This window comes from Cibotium barometz, chromosome 22, assembly GCF_041138505.1.
Source record: "Cibotium barometz isolate CiBa-2024 chromosome 22, ASM4113850v1, whole genome shotgun sequence".
Taxonomy (NCBI): Eukaryota; Viridiplantae; Streptophyta; class Polypodiopsida; order Cyatheales; family Cibotiaceae; genus Cibotium; species Cibotium barometz.
The window spans coordinates 32,987,242-33,001,175 of record NC_141067.1 but is presented as its reverse complement, the minus strand read 5'-3'; the positions used below and the strand labels follow the sequence as shown (position 1 = coordinate 33,001,175).

The 13,934-nt window shown below is 44.2% G+C and overlaps 1 protein-coding gene across 4 annotated transcripts in view; it reads right to left on the bottom strand.

Moving 5' to 3' along the window:
• LOC147626558 (histone-lysine N-methyltransferase ATX3-like) overlaps nt 1-13,934 on the bottom strand; it is a 105,540-nt gene that overhangs the window by 61,425 nt on the left and 30,181 nt on the right. For all 4 annotated transcript variants that reach the window (XM_086816613.1, XM_086816614.1, XM_086816616.1 and 1 more), the window contains 4 exons: nt 7,775-8,012; nt 7,505-7,636; nt 7,276-7,344; nt 604-672 (listed from right to left, as the gene is read on the bottom strand). In XM_086816613.1, the coding sequence (XP_086672739.1) occupies nt 604-672; nt 7,276-7,344; nt 7,505-7,636; nt 7,775-8,012 (508 nt within the window). The remainder of the gene's footprint in view (nt 1-603; nt 673-7,275; nt 7,345-7,504; nt 7,637-7,774; nt 8,013-13,934) is intronic.

Here is a 13,934-nt window from a genome sequence, read left to right as displayed (position 1 = left end):
ACCTCCTGATACCTCCTCCATTGGGCCATCAGGGCACCGACCACGCTCCCAGGGAGTCACCACTGATAGAGCAGTTTTCTTATGTCGTGCTCGTCGGCCACGCCCACTAGGATCCCGACCACGGCATCCTTACCATCGCCAGATCAGAGCCCCTATTGCTCGGCATCGGAGGCGCCTACCTCGCTTCTACGACCTCTCCATTATAGACAGCCCCATGGCGGAGATACTTGATCTAAGGAGAGGGCAACACTTCAACTAATCAGCATACATGGATCTACCTGATATACATTTTTCAGTATTTTCCAGTATTTTCTACTCAGTATCATCTCGGAGTCTTACAGTTCTATTCTTATAATTGTAGGACAATCAGTTTATTGTACTTTTTAGTCTCATTTAGTTGTTCTCTTTGATGAGACACCAACTTCAGATGTACTCTCAGTTTTGGTCTCATAGGCCACTATGGCCTCTTAGAGACGTTATTATATCATTTCATTTCTCTCTCTCTCTCTCTCTCTCTCTCTCTCTCTCTCTCTCTCTCTTGCCCACTCCAATTTCCTATTTAAAAAGACTAATCTAGAGAGCGAGAGTTTATAAATTTGTTACCTTGAGGCGCTTGCTGCTGATTTTATCACATTCAGCATGTATCCAAAGTTCACATTTATCACATTGGACCTGGAACCAAACTTTGCAATATCAAGAAAATCTCTCTCTCTCTCTCTCTCTCTCTCTCTCTCTCTCTCTCTCTCTCTCTATATATATATATATATATATATATATATATATACACACACACACATATATATATATACACACACACACATATATATATATATACACACACACACACACATATATATATAAATATACACACACACACACTTTTTTTTTTTGTAAAGCTTAATGTCATTAATTACAGGTGGGAAACCTCAAAACGAGGAAAACCCACCAAAAAGATCACACTTTTTATTTACAAGTGGGAAACCTGTAAGCGAGGAAAACCCAGAAAAAGAAGAGTAACTATAGGCTCCACCACCTAGAAGCAATCAAAGTAAATCCTATAAGCATCAAGAGTGATGTCCCCAGCATCATAAGCAAAATGAAGCGCGTGACCAAGCGAGAACTTGAAGTAATGGAAGGGAACAATGTCATTGGCTTGGAACATGAGGTTGTTCCGAACATGCCATATGGTCCAAAAGACCCAGAATCGGACCCAGCTGAAAAATACTGCAAACTGAGACTGTGATGCTTGTAACACCCCAAAAAGCCAAAAGCATCTGTGAAAAATGCCCGAAGGGAAACGAAGGCGAAGAGCAGTCGAGACCTGGCGAATGAACGATCTGGAGCATACGCAACCCCATAGTAAATGTGGGACAGTTTCCTCAGTAGCTTTACATCGGACACAACGTGAAGGCGCAATATGACGTGCATGTAACAAGCTACCAACAGGAAGAGCACCAACCAAACAGCGCCACAAGAACAGGCGTTCTTTAAGAGGCAGATGACTTTTCCAAATGCGAAACAATGTACGTTTCCACCACATTGAAGATTTGGAGAGAGACCATAGCTGATTACCATGTCTGACTATCCATGCATCCGATTGCAAGAGGGCATAAACTGTCCCAGCTGAAATACATTCCATAGCAGTGGTTCCAAGATTCCAATCAGATAGACGGGAATCCACATTCAAGCGAGGTAAAGGAGAAATATCAGCAATCATCCGCTGAATTTCTGTCCAAAGATGAGAATAATGGGATCCCAATTGAAAACGATCCGCCGCAACAGAGAAGGAAAGAACCTGACCAGTGTCATCCACTACCTGATATATCTGACAAATTCCTTTTTGAGATAGAAAATATGCCTGACGAGGTGAACGGTCAACCAAAGTGGAAGAAAATACACGACTCCAATGCAAACTCTCTAGCCGCAGGGAATTGCCCATCAAAGATCGGGAACCATGCCATGTCATATGTGAAGTAACTTCCTTCCAATCAATAATGAGAGAAGAAGTGAAAGGACATCCCGGAATGTGTCCTTCAAGTTTTCCACATATAAGATCCCAGTATGTGGGTTGCCAATGACCATAGAATGGCGTGACAATATGCCGACACAAATGGGACACCATGAGAGTCCAGGGTTGCTGCTGATCCAACAAAACCGGCAAAAGCATAGCTTTCCTAGCCAAAACATGACGTCTCAAATCCAAAATATTCAGGCCTCCAAGGCGCTTAGGAGAGCATAACTTGTCCATGGATAACAATCTGAGGCCCTTTCCACGAGATGAAGTGCGCCAGAAATGCGCCAATATACTTGACATAAGGGACTTCAAGCGGGATTGAGACCAATATAGCAAAGGTAGATAAAACTGCACATAAGCTACAAGAATGCATTGCACAATTCTAAGACGCACATGAAGCGGCCAAGTGGACAACTTCCAATAATATAACTTGGAGTGCAAGCGCTCGGCTACCCAATCCAATTTCCGTGTAGCCGATACAGTCCAACCCAGCGGATAACCCAAATGACGAACTATAATGTTCGGAGGAACAAGTTCGCCTGGCCAAAGCAGCTTATGCCAATCATACTCAATCAGAGCCAATAGTTTGGATTTACGAAAATTCACTTTGAGGCCTGCTGCCAATCCAAACAAATGAAGAGTGTGCATAATTTGTTCCACATCATCTTGGTGATTGCGAGGCATAAAGAGAGAATCATCTGCATAAGCTTGCGCAATAAAATGTTTCCCAGAGGGTAATTTCAAGCCCTGCAATCTTCCAGACGAAGTCAAAGATTCCAAATACATAAGCAGGGGATGAGTAGCAATCGCATAAAGCAAAGCACTGAGAGGACAACCTTGCCTTACTGAACGTCCCAAATGCCAAGGATCTGTGAGAAAACCATCCAACAAACCGGCAGAGGTACTGTCAGCATACAAGAAATAAACCACAGAGGATAGCTTAGGCCCAAATCCCAGCCGAAGCATGGTATCTGCAATGTAATCCCAAAGAACAGTGTCAAATGCCTTTTCAATGTCAACCTGCATGACCAATACATCTTGTCGAGTGTATTTCGCATACTCCATGCCAATGATGACATTTGCTAGATTATCAATAATTTGCCTTCGTGGAATTAAGCCATACTGAGATGGATGCAAACCATCATGCAAAAACCCTTTAAGTCTATTGACAAGCATTTTAGCCAGCAATTTATAAACCACAGGCATGAGCGTAATCGGCCTCCATTGCGAGAACTCTTCACAAAGTGCTTGCTTTGGAATCAACTTGAGCAAGCCTTCTTTCCAAGATGAAGGCAAAACCTGTTGCTCCCATGCCCTGTTTATCATTAACAATAGTGGCTGATCCAGGTAGTGCCAGAACGACAAGAAAAATTCTACAGTAAGGCCATCCCAACCGGGAGATTTCCAACGGCCCAAATCACACAAACTGGCATACAATTCTGTCTCCGTGAAGGCGGCTTCCAAAAGTTAAGCCTGGTGCGCCGATAAAATCGGTGCAACTTGAGATAAAAACAAGCGACGAGCCTCTCGACCTTCCTGCGTGAGAGAAGAGGCCTCAAAAATCTTGCCATAATGAGATTCCATGGCCCGTGCAAGCCCCACACGAGAGGTAGTCCAATCACCAGTCGCGGGAGTTTAATACTCTTAATAGTTTGAGACTGCCTAGAAAGATGTAAATGACGAAAGAATTGTTTAGAAGTGCATCCTTTATCCGCTATAGCTTTTTGGCGAGCTCTAGTCTGCCACTTTGCCAATTTTCTCTCATCATTACGATGCAACAAAGCACAAGCAGAAAGCAACTCTGTCATCTGGATTTCAGTAAGAGATGAAGTGTTAGCTAGATGCATCAAACTTTGACAAGTGCCTTTGGCCTGTTGAACTTGCTCTCTGAAATGCGATAAATAGTGTCTGCCATAATCCTGGATCACACATTGAACCCGCATAACAAAACGAAACCATGCTGTGTCCATATCAACATGCATTTGAGAGATCAATGGCGAAATAATATCCACAATCAGATTGCGAAAAACCTCATGCTTAAGATAAGCATTATTGACATGCAGAAGTCTCTTTCTAGTTAATGAATCATTGGCAGAACATGAACCGAATTGTATTTTCAAGCATATCGGAGCATGATCCGAGAGACACAAGGAGTAATCAATCCACATATCACATACAAAATCATCATACTGTTGCATCTGAAAGAGATACCATCGGTCCAGACGAGCACGATACATTGATCGAGCGTTATGCTGAAATGTGAATCCTGGATCATTGGCTTGCAACAGAGGCAACAAATCCAAGGCATTACATGTGTGCTGAAAGAGATCCCAAGCTTGTCGTTCCACATGAAGCATGTGAGAATGTCCAGTAGTATTATCCACATGATTTGGAGCATTATTAAAATCGCCACAAAGAAATGCATTAGAACGCCAACAATAAGAGGAGATGGCATGCCACAAACGAGCCCTGTCAGTAGAGGCTGTGTATGCATACACACCACCAACACACACACACACACATATATATATATATATATATGTGTGTGTATATATATCTATATATGTATATATATCTATATATATGTATGTATATATATGTATATGTATGTATATATATGTATGTATATATGTATGTATATATATATATATATATATATATATATATATATATATATATGTATGTATGTATGTATGTATGTATGTATGAGAGGGTGACGGGATGAGCCAGATGCCTAGGTGGTCTTTCAGAGGAGATACATAGCACTATGGGGGTAAAGCAGGGCTGCCCACTCTCCCTGACACTCTTTGGCCTGTACATAGATGAGGTCACGGACTTCATAGACAAAGGAGGAGGGAGTGCTGCATCACTCTCAAGGGTTTAGGTCACTTTATTACTCTATGCGGATGACATCATTCTGATATCTCACTCACAGGAGAGACTGCAGCACCACATGGGTGCCTTAGATGATTTTTGTACACAGAGAGGCCTTTCAGTGAACCTTGGGAAAACCAAGGTTATGATCTTTCACACTTCCAGACGGGTTATGAAAGATACAATGATCACATATAGAGGCAGCCAGGTGGAGGTGATAGAATCATATGAATACTTGGGTATTACCTTCACTAGTAATGGGAGTTGTTTCTCCATGAGACAGGCATCACAGGACACGCTCACCCGAGGTTCTGCTGCCCTTGCATTGATGGAGCGACAGTTTCATTAGGCTCACTTCCAAGAGCCTCGCAAGTGGGCAGAAGCAAAGGCCATGGTCAATAATAAAGCAGTGGCTGTGGCATCCTTTCTCACGGAATTCTTTTGTAGACGTTAACATAACCTTCTTTCATTCTCTCTCTCCACATACCTCGACCTAGACTCCCCACACATCGACCTCTCACAACAGGAGATCAACCAAATCATCCAGTTGAATCTACATGGCCTACACATGGGTGTCATCTCATCAGAGATAGGGACTTAACATGCGTTCTATAGAGAGCATTTTTGAGACCGGGGACGGATTCTTTCATATCCCGAAGTGCATGCAGATCCACATGTCACATGGTTTGCGCATTGTGATTTTGGTCAATGCTGAGAGTATCCTCTCACCACCTCCGAGTAGAGACTGGGAGAGCCAAGAACATCCCACGAGAGGAGCAAATATGCAGAGTATGCACCATAGGGGAGGCTCACTATATGTTCAGATGCCCAGCATATTATGAGATACGGACGAGATTTGGGAAGAGGGGGGCAAACGTTGGCACAGACGATGCAGTATGAGGACCAACTGAGGACCAAAGATGTCTCGGGATGTACCTTCAAACGACATAGGGACGGAGTATTGAGAGGACATGTTGAGAAATAAGGCCAGCCCATACAAGACATTGCCTAGAGATCAATCACTGATTTCTTCATGGTACAATCATCCACATCAGCCACCCATGCTGACACCGCCGCATCGACATCAGCTCATACCAGCCGTATATCGGGGCCATATTTGCATCCCAAAGAATTCCTAAGTGGGCCGGGCAGCCCTGACCCAGAGCACCGAGGATCTCCACCACATAAAGACAGACCCATGAGATTCTCGGACGACATGACATGCCCTCACCATACACACATCTGCCAACAAGAGGTCATGTTTCAGTTTTCAGTTTTCACGTCCTTTTTTTAGTTTTTCCATGGCACTATATACCCATGGTATTATTATACTATTCATGGTCTCATAGGCCCTTCCAGTCTTTTGTAGACATTAATATATGTCTTTCTTTCTCACTCCACATTTTCCTCTTGATGACTGGAGGAACATCATTGTACTACTTGTTTGTCTCATAGGCCAATTTTGGCCTTTTGCAGACGTTAATATATCTTTCTTTCTTTCTTTCTTTCTCACAAACACATATACACACACGCGCACGCATGCATGACATAGGCGCACACATGCACACCAGAATGTCATGGTGATGCTCAGGCACCGGATGTTTCCACTGCTTTCTGTTATCCGCAAAATCTTCAGTAAGTGCATCATAAACAAACTGCTCTTTGGGAGAAAGAGCCACATCTGTATTGACCAATTTATCTGTACATAGCTCCTTATTCTTGTGTTCTCCTTCACAACGAGAGTAAACTTGCTTGCTAGAATCACCCATGATGAAAAAACAGAGAGAATCCCACACTCTGACAAACTCTCACTCCTTACACAGACACACGCACACTCTTACCTGCACACACACGAAGACAAGCCTAGAGGCTATGCAGAAGCAGAGGCAGCAGACAGGAAGAGATCAGCTGCAGAAGAGGAAGATGACAACTAGCAGGAATAAGCGACAACAGCAGGAAAAGAACGACGAACAGCACGTACAGAGAACAACCAGCAAGCACAGTCAATGGCGCTCAGCAATTCCAGGCAACTTCCCAATCTGCAGCAGTAACAGGTGACGGCCGAATCCCTCCACACCGACCACAGCAGGAACAGGCGACATCCTATCAGCGCAGCGCATGCATGCACACACACGCGTGCGTATATACAAGGCACGCAGGTCGCTGGCAAAGGCAGCACACAAGATGCTCGCGAAGACGGCAGACAGGTTGCTGGGGCGAAGACGGCAGCTTTCCTTTCTCACACATATGCACAGCACACAAGCGAGCACACACACGTGCGCAAACACACCCGACACACACACACACAAAGAGGGGGAGGAGTGTCTTTACAGGTTTTTCTTACGAAGTGAATATCGTTATAAATGCCACAAAGTGCAACAACATACCCAATTTCCTTTATCTGTGGGATGCCAGACTTTTTTGCATACCCCACAATATTGTCGTGACTTATATAGCTGCCAAAGAAATGTCAGCAAGATCAGATTGGGGAGATGCATACAAGTGAAGTTGATAGTTGAATAGCGTGAACAATCAAAAGCGATAGGAGAATGAAATGAGTTGTCTTGAAAAGTTACAGAATTCAACTACGAATACAAACATTAACTAGCAACAAACCTTAGAGCAGTATTTGCAAAGAATTGGACTCTCTGATTGACTGTTTTTATGCCTTGAGGAGCTTTCTTTCAATGAGATGGGTGCATCACAACTGCTACAGGTTTTTACCTTCCCATTGTCAAGATCAAGAACCTGGAAAAGGTCCCACTGAGTGGTCTAAAATGCCAATAAAGCTTTTTAAACAATCATGTGTGTCAGCCTACAAATGTAGCTATTCCATGCTAGAACATCCATTGACCAACCAGCCCCATACTAATAGTAGAATCTTACACACACTTCCTTGGAAGAAGATCCTGGTGGAAACTCTTTGGTATCAGTAATATTGTTACTTTCCTCACAATGGACACCGACAAAGACCAAAACTTTTTTTAGTGGTTGTATCGAAGGAATCAAATTTCCTGAAAGGTCTTCAAAATCCTCGAAACCATGATCTGCAAGTGTTGCTTCAGCAATTGCCAGCCTAAAATCACTTGGCTGACTCTTGTTAAGAAAAGTCTGCCCTGAAAATCTGGAAATAAAGTTTACATCAGATAAAGGAAAGAAAAAAAAAATGAATGGAAGAGAAAATTCGCTCCTAAAATAGTCTACTATGCTTTATTCTTGCAAATTCACGACAGAAGATACACAGATGCTAGCAAGTACTTCATTCACAAGAGGGATGTGCACTCTCCCGACTCTACATAGCTGATATGGCTGATTGTGTTGATCCCTTTCGAAGGGCTGACTCAAGACTAGCAGAGATGGTGGACCCTATCCTTTTTTTATGCAAATGTGGTACTCTCATCCCACTCTCCAGAGGGACTTCAACACCTTTGAGATGCCTTACAGCAGTTTTCCCACAGCAAAGACCTCACACTTTACAGTCTTTCACACTAGCACTAGTTACTTGCGAGAATCCTTTAGATTTGATGGAGAGTTAGTGGAGATTGTAAGAGCATATGCATACTAAGGAGTATTTGTACAATAGTGCTATGCATCTTCTTCTTCTTTTTTTCCGAGAAATAGATTCTTCTATTAGTTAATGAAAAACAGCCACAATGGGCTAAATACAACCACAAAGGGCTAGATACAACCTTGCCTCATGTACACGGCCGGGATCCAATAATCAAAAGGGGTGGAGAAAGATGCCTCTGGCGGCTATTGATATGGGAGGGCCGTCCTCTCACGTGCCTATAGTGGGACCCGGGCGAGTGGACTTGGCATGACCCCGCTGATTGGGAGGAGACTCTGGATTCCCCTTTCTTTGCTTATACAGCGCGGCTAGGCCACAGGATGATCCAAATGCCATAGATAGATGGCACCCTGGCACCAGTAGCACATTGGCAATTTACAAGGCCTCTCATAGCATTTACAAGGCCTCTCATAGCATTTCCTATCAAATTTTTGGAAGAGGCTTTGGGACAGTTTTCGGCCTAGGAAGATCACCCTCTTTCTTTGGCTGATGGAACACAGGAGCTTGGCAGTCGGCACTTGGTTGGCTCTTGGAGGTCGGCCAGCAGCTTGTCCAAGATGCGGCCACCCCCAGGAGTCTAAGCGACATTGTCTTTGGGATTGCCCGAAGGCTCAGCAAGTTTGGAGGCGGATCCTCCCCATCTTCACTATGGATAGGGCTTCGGCCCGGATCATTACATGGGGCACTGCCACTTGGGCCACAAAGGCTGGGGTGGTCAGAGCTTACAAGGAGGATGGTGGAGGGCTAGCTCTTCAAGTCTCTCACCACTGCATTTCGGCAGTACCAGTCACTGCCCCACCTACAGACCATTGGCAACCAGGCTCATGCCAGAGATGGGAGATTTGCAGCAACTTTGCAGCCTGGCATATATGGCAAGCTCGATTCAGCGAAGCCATTGAGGGCACCCACACTCCGCCAGCACAGTCTATTAGGAGCATTTGGCTAGATATCACACATACTCTCCGTGGTCAGTGGGGGAACTTGCAGGGTGGATCCAACCGCATGCGGAAGCGGCGGGAAGCTTTCTTGAGGCTTTGGCAGCCTAGCCCGTTTCTCACTAATAGAGGTGGTGACCCTACTTGGCATTACAGACCACCAATGTGGTTGCCCCCCCCCCCCCCCCCCCCCCCCCCCCCCCCCCTTTCCTTGTATAAGATAGCCTTCTCCTCATAGAGCGGCCAGCCGGAGGAGAAGCTTCTCTTTCCCCTCCTTTGATTTCTTGATCCCCGCCCTGTACAGTAGGATGTTTGTATTTCCGGGAAAAAGATCCTTCTGTTAGTTACTGAAAAAACAGCCACGAAAGGCTGCTAGAAACAACCATGAGCTGGGGCCTGGCAGAAATGATCACTGGCAGCAATTGAGGTATGGAGAGGGGTGCTCTCAGAAAGAAGAACACGATGGCGCAGACGGAATTGAAATCGGGTCAGTGTAGCTCCTACTATGAGCAAAATGATGAAGAAGGTGGTGTACAGAGAGATGACTATTTGCTTCAAGGAGGGAGAAAATCTCACGACTCGTGCAAAGGTAGGTGGTCAATTAATTTGGGCCACCCACATGTGAGGTGCCCACCCACTTATGGGTTGGCTACCCACATTAAGTGGCCACAAGGATGCCCACAAGGTTGGGCCTTGGGCACAAATTAAAAATGTCCACCCATTATAAACATTACAAAGCATTTAAATCAATTAAAATAAAGGTTTTTGAGTGTACTTACCACCTATTCACACACCACAACACATGTCACAATACACAGCATTCGCACGGTTCACGGGTAGGCATCCCAGGCCCATCAACTAGACATTCATGGCATGCAAACACACGAAAACAATTCACGCGAAAACACTACCAGGCACGCAAACATGTGTGCATGTGCACTTGTTATGAACAAATCTCTGGATCATGGAACATATACAACACTGGCATTTCCAGGCACGAATCTAGCACATCGGAAAGCGTGGAACTGGAATCCTGGGCACTCGAATCCACACATGGGCCATTGATGGGCACGAAGAACTGGATCCCGGACACTCAGACCCACGCATTGGCCACATATGGGCACGAGAAACTAGAGACGACCATTTAGGTGGCCAAATGGTGACACCGTTGCTACAAATATCTTCTCTTCAATAGGTTCCTCTTCATCTTCAGCAACAAGATTTGTGTGGTGTTTCTCTTGCTCTTTCTCCAGCTTTTGAAACAATTGGCCTCCTTATGCCCCATTCTCTTGCAGTACCTGCATTGAATCTTCTTGTTGGTCCTCCACTTATGTTCTCCTACAAAACCTTTGTCATAGTCCACACTGCTACTTAATTTACTTTCCTTGTTTCTTCTCTCTTTTTCAAGCAACAAGGCTACCATATCCTCAAATGATGTTGAAGCTATGTGCATGACTTCAATGATTTGCTACAACTGCCACCTTGTCCTCATCGTCAGGCTCGCAATCTCATTTAATTCATGGGAGGCAAGAATTGGACATAGAACCTCTCCTTGAACTCTTCCCATGCTCTAACAAGATTTCGGGAAAGCTTCTCAGTAAACCACCAATTAGGAGCAGTACCTTTCATGAACATGCTTACATGCCAGATTATGGATTTTTGAGTGAAATTCTCATCACTAAAAGCAATATCAAACTGGGTAAGAAAAGCAAGTGCCTTTGATATCAAACTTCATAGGTTTGTCTCCGGCTTTGAAGTCACAAGACTTTGATGCATTAGACTGCATCTCAACATGTTTTCCCACATGTATGTCCATTGGGATTTTGGAAACAAAAGGGGGATGCATAAGGCATAGAAACATGTGCCCTGTAAGCATGAGGCAAGGCTGGCCCCTCAACACACTTCTCCCTCACGAGTACACTCAAGGGCATGAGTAGCATGAGAGATATGTGGAATACCTACACCAACACAAAATTGCAGCCCATGTTGCATGTGTGCACATTTCAGCTGGCAATGACATTTGACATACATTCTGACCACTGCCATAAACATTACTACATAAGGTACACCTGCATGGCATGAAGTCGCCGATGGTTCCTCCCTAATAGCATGAGGATTCATCCTCTTGGACATATGTTCTTGTTCAACCACCTCTGGGGATACCAAGGCACGTGGGATGGTTGCCTTTTCTGCATAGGCATCCTCGGTACGAGCCAAGTATGCAAGTGTTGCATCCCTCGGTTGCATGTGCGACTCTTGAGCTATCATTTCCATGGCATGATCCATAAAAGATTCAGCTTTCTTGGCCTTCAAACGATCATGTACCAATGGATCGTGGCGGTAGAGCTTCAATTCTTCTTGTTGTGCATAAAGAAGAGCCTACATACGAGTAAGTTCAGCCCTTAAGACTCTGGACTCTCCTTCTTGCATTTTCTCTTTACCACGGGACACCTGTCCCACAAGTTCTTGCTCCCTGGTATGCACCACATGAGTTTGTTCTTCATGTAAAGCATTGGAAGCATGCATTTCATTATCCCCGTCTCATGTTGGTATCTTCAACATTCACTATGCAGCTGTCCATAGTGTTCTAAGTGTAGAGATAGCTAGTGTTCGCGGTGATTGTCCTTCACGATGGAAGTGAAAGAGAACCGTATGCTCTGATACCAATGAAATTCCACCAGTCGGTATAGAATGTTTGGCTGAACACAATGCTAATTAATACACTTAAATACACCAAGATTTAATGGACAACAAACACAATACAAGATGTAATTTGCTGAATTAACAAGAGACACACAATGAGCCGGAACGGCTGGCCCCTCCCTCAAATAATGTGTATTGATCGTGGGAGAATGAAGTACATAGCGTCATGGGCATTTCTAACCAGATTTCCATACCAATCCATATGAATACAGTATTGCAAACAATATGGTTGTCGTTGAAGATCTACAACTCACACTACCCTCTCAAGTGCCCATGTTCCCTACCATCGGTTCTCTATTGTTCCACCAATATACGATAGAAACAATCTCCAAGAGAGCATGTAGGACAAGAGAACACTACACAGGGTATGTGAACATGGAGTCCTACTCCTCCCTCCTGCTACTTGCTTCCTTAATTAAGCATCAAAGCTTACCAATTGCAAGTAGAGTTGATGACAACGGAAGTCTTCACGATGGAAAGTTGAAATCTTTAATCTCTTGCAATCCTTCGCGACAAAAGTCTTCAAGTGGATGAAGGGAACCCTTGGAAACTAGGGTTTTCAACCAAAAGACAAGAAATTACAGCAAATATAAGGGCTGCTTTGCTGAATTTCAGTCATTGGGAGTGTGTAGGAGAGTAAATACCACCTGGAAACACTCTTGGAAACACACTAGCAAGCTTGGATATGGTGTTGGGAAGGAGAAAGTGAAAAAAATACAACCAAAGAGCCTCAAAAAGAAGGGCGCCAACTTCGAGAGAGAGATGATGAGATATTCACCCTGGGTGTTAGGCAGAGAGAAAAAGTTAGTTGGGGTGCAAGCTAGGATGGACACATGGCTGGTTGCTCTCTTTGAACAAAGGGGATAAGGTCTTGGCAGTGGGCATTGAGCAGTGTGCGAACACAAGGCTGGACATAATTTATAAGTGAGTTTTGGTCGCCCAAAACCTAATAAAGTGTGTACACACTCAAATATGCTAGGTTTTGACCAATACTTACCACTTGTCATATGCCACATAACCATGGCAACAAACAATTTCACACGCACGGTTCAAAGGCAAGTGTCTCCTTACCCTGAACTAGACATTAGTCAAGCATGAAAACAACATGCAAATTCAATTTGCAGGCAAGCATATAAAGATGCTATACAATGCAACATGGGTATGGACAATCCCCATTCATGAGACTATACCAAAATAGACGTGTTCCAAGCAAGTAAACAAGATACCAGACCCAATGGAATACCAATACTCCAGGCATTTCTGGGCATGTACAGGCAGGCACAAGTCCCAACAGAAAGCCGAGTCCACGGTATCACATGAGTGGCATCAATCCCCGGCATATGTAACTGCAATGGATGCCAGTCCAATGTATATACATAATGAGAAACCACGGGTGGACTAGCTAGGTGGCAAAATGGTAAATCCCCCCCCCCTCCCCCTTTCCCGGCTTATTAACACTTGGCCGCAATTGAAAAGTTTCCAAATACGTCTGAAGCGAGTGCAGGCAATCTGTAAAGAACTCTCCATCTACCCATTTAGCATCAATGGGAAGATAGTTCTTGAACTTCACAAGATAGTCTCTGACAACTTTGCCTGTAGCAAGCTTGCGTTCCTTGTGATTCCTTGTGATACACAATCTGTTCTAGCTGCAAAATCTCCTTAAAAGACCATATTAGGGAGTTTGGGAAAATCCCAATTCCCATTTTCCAAGATCGAAAAATGAAGGGAACGGTAAACCCTTTTAAGATTTTGTTAAAACCCCCTCATGTGACGTATTGGAAAACTCTTAAAGAGTAGATTCTAAATCCGCATTCTTCAACAACTTTGGAATTGGTATACT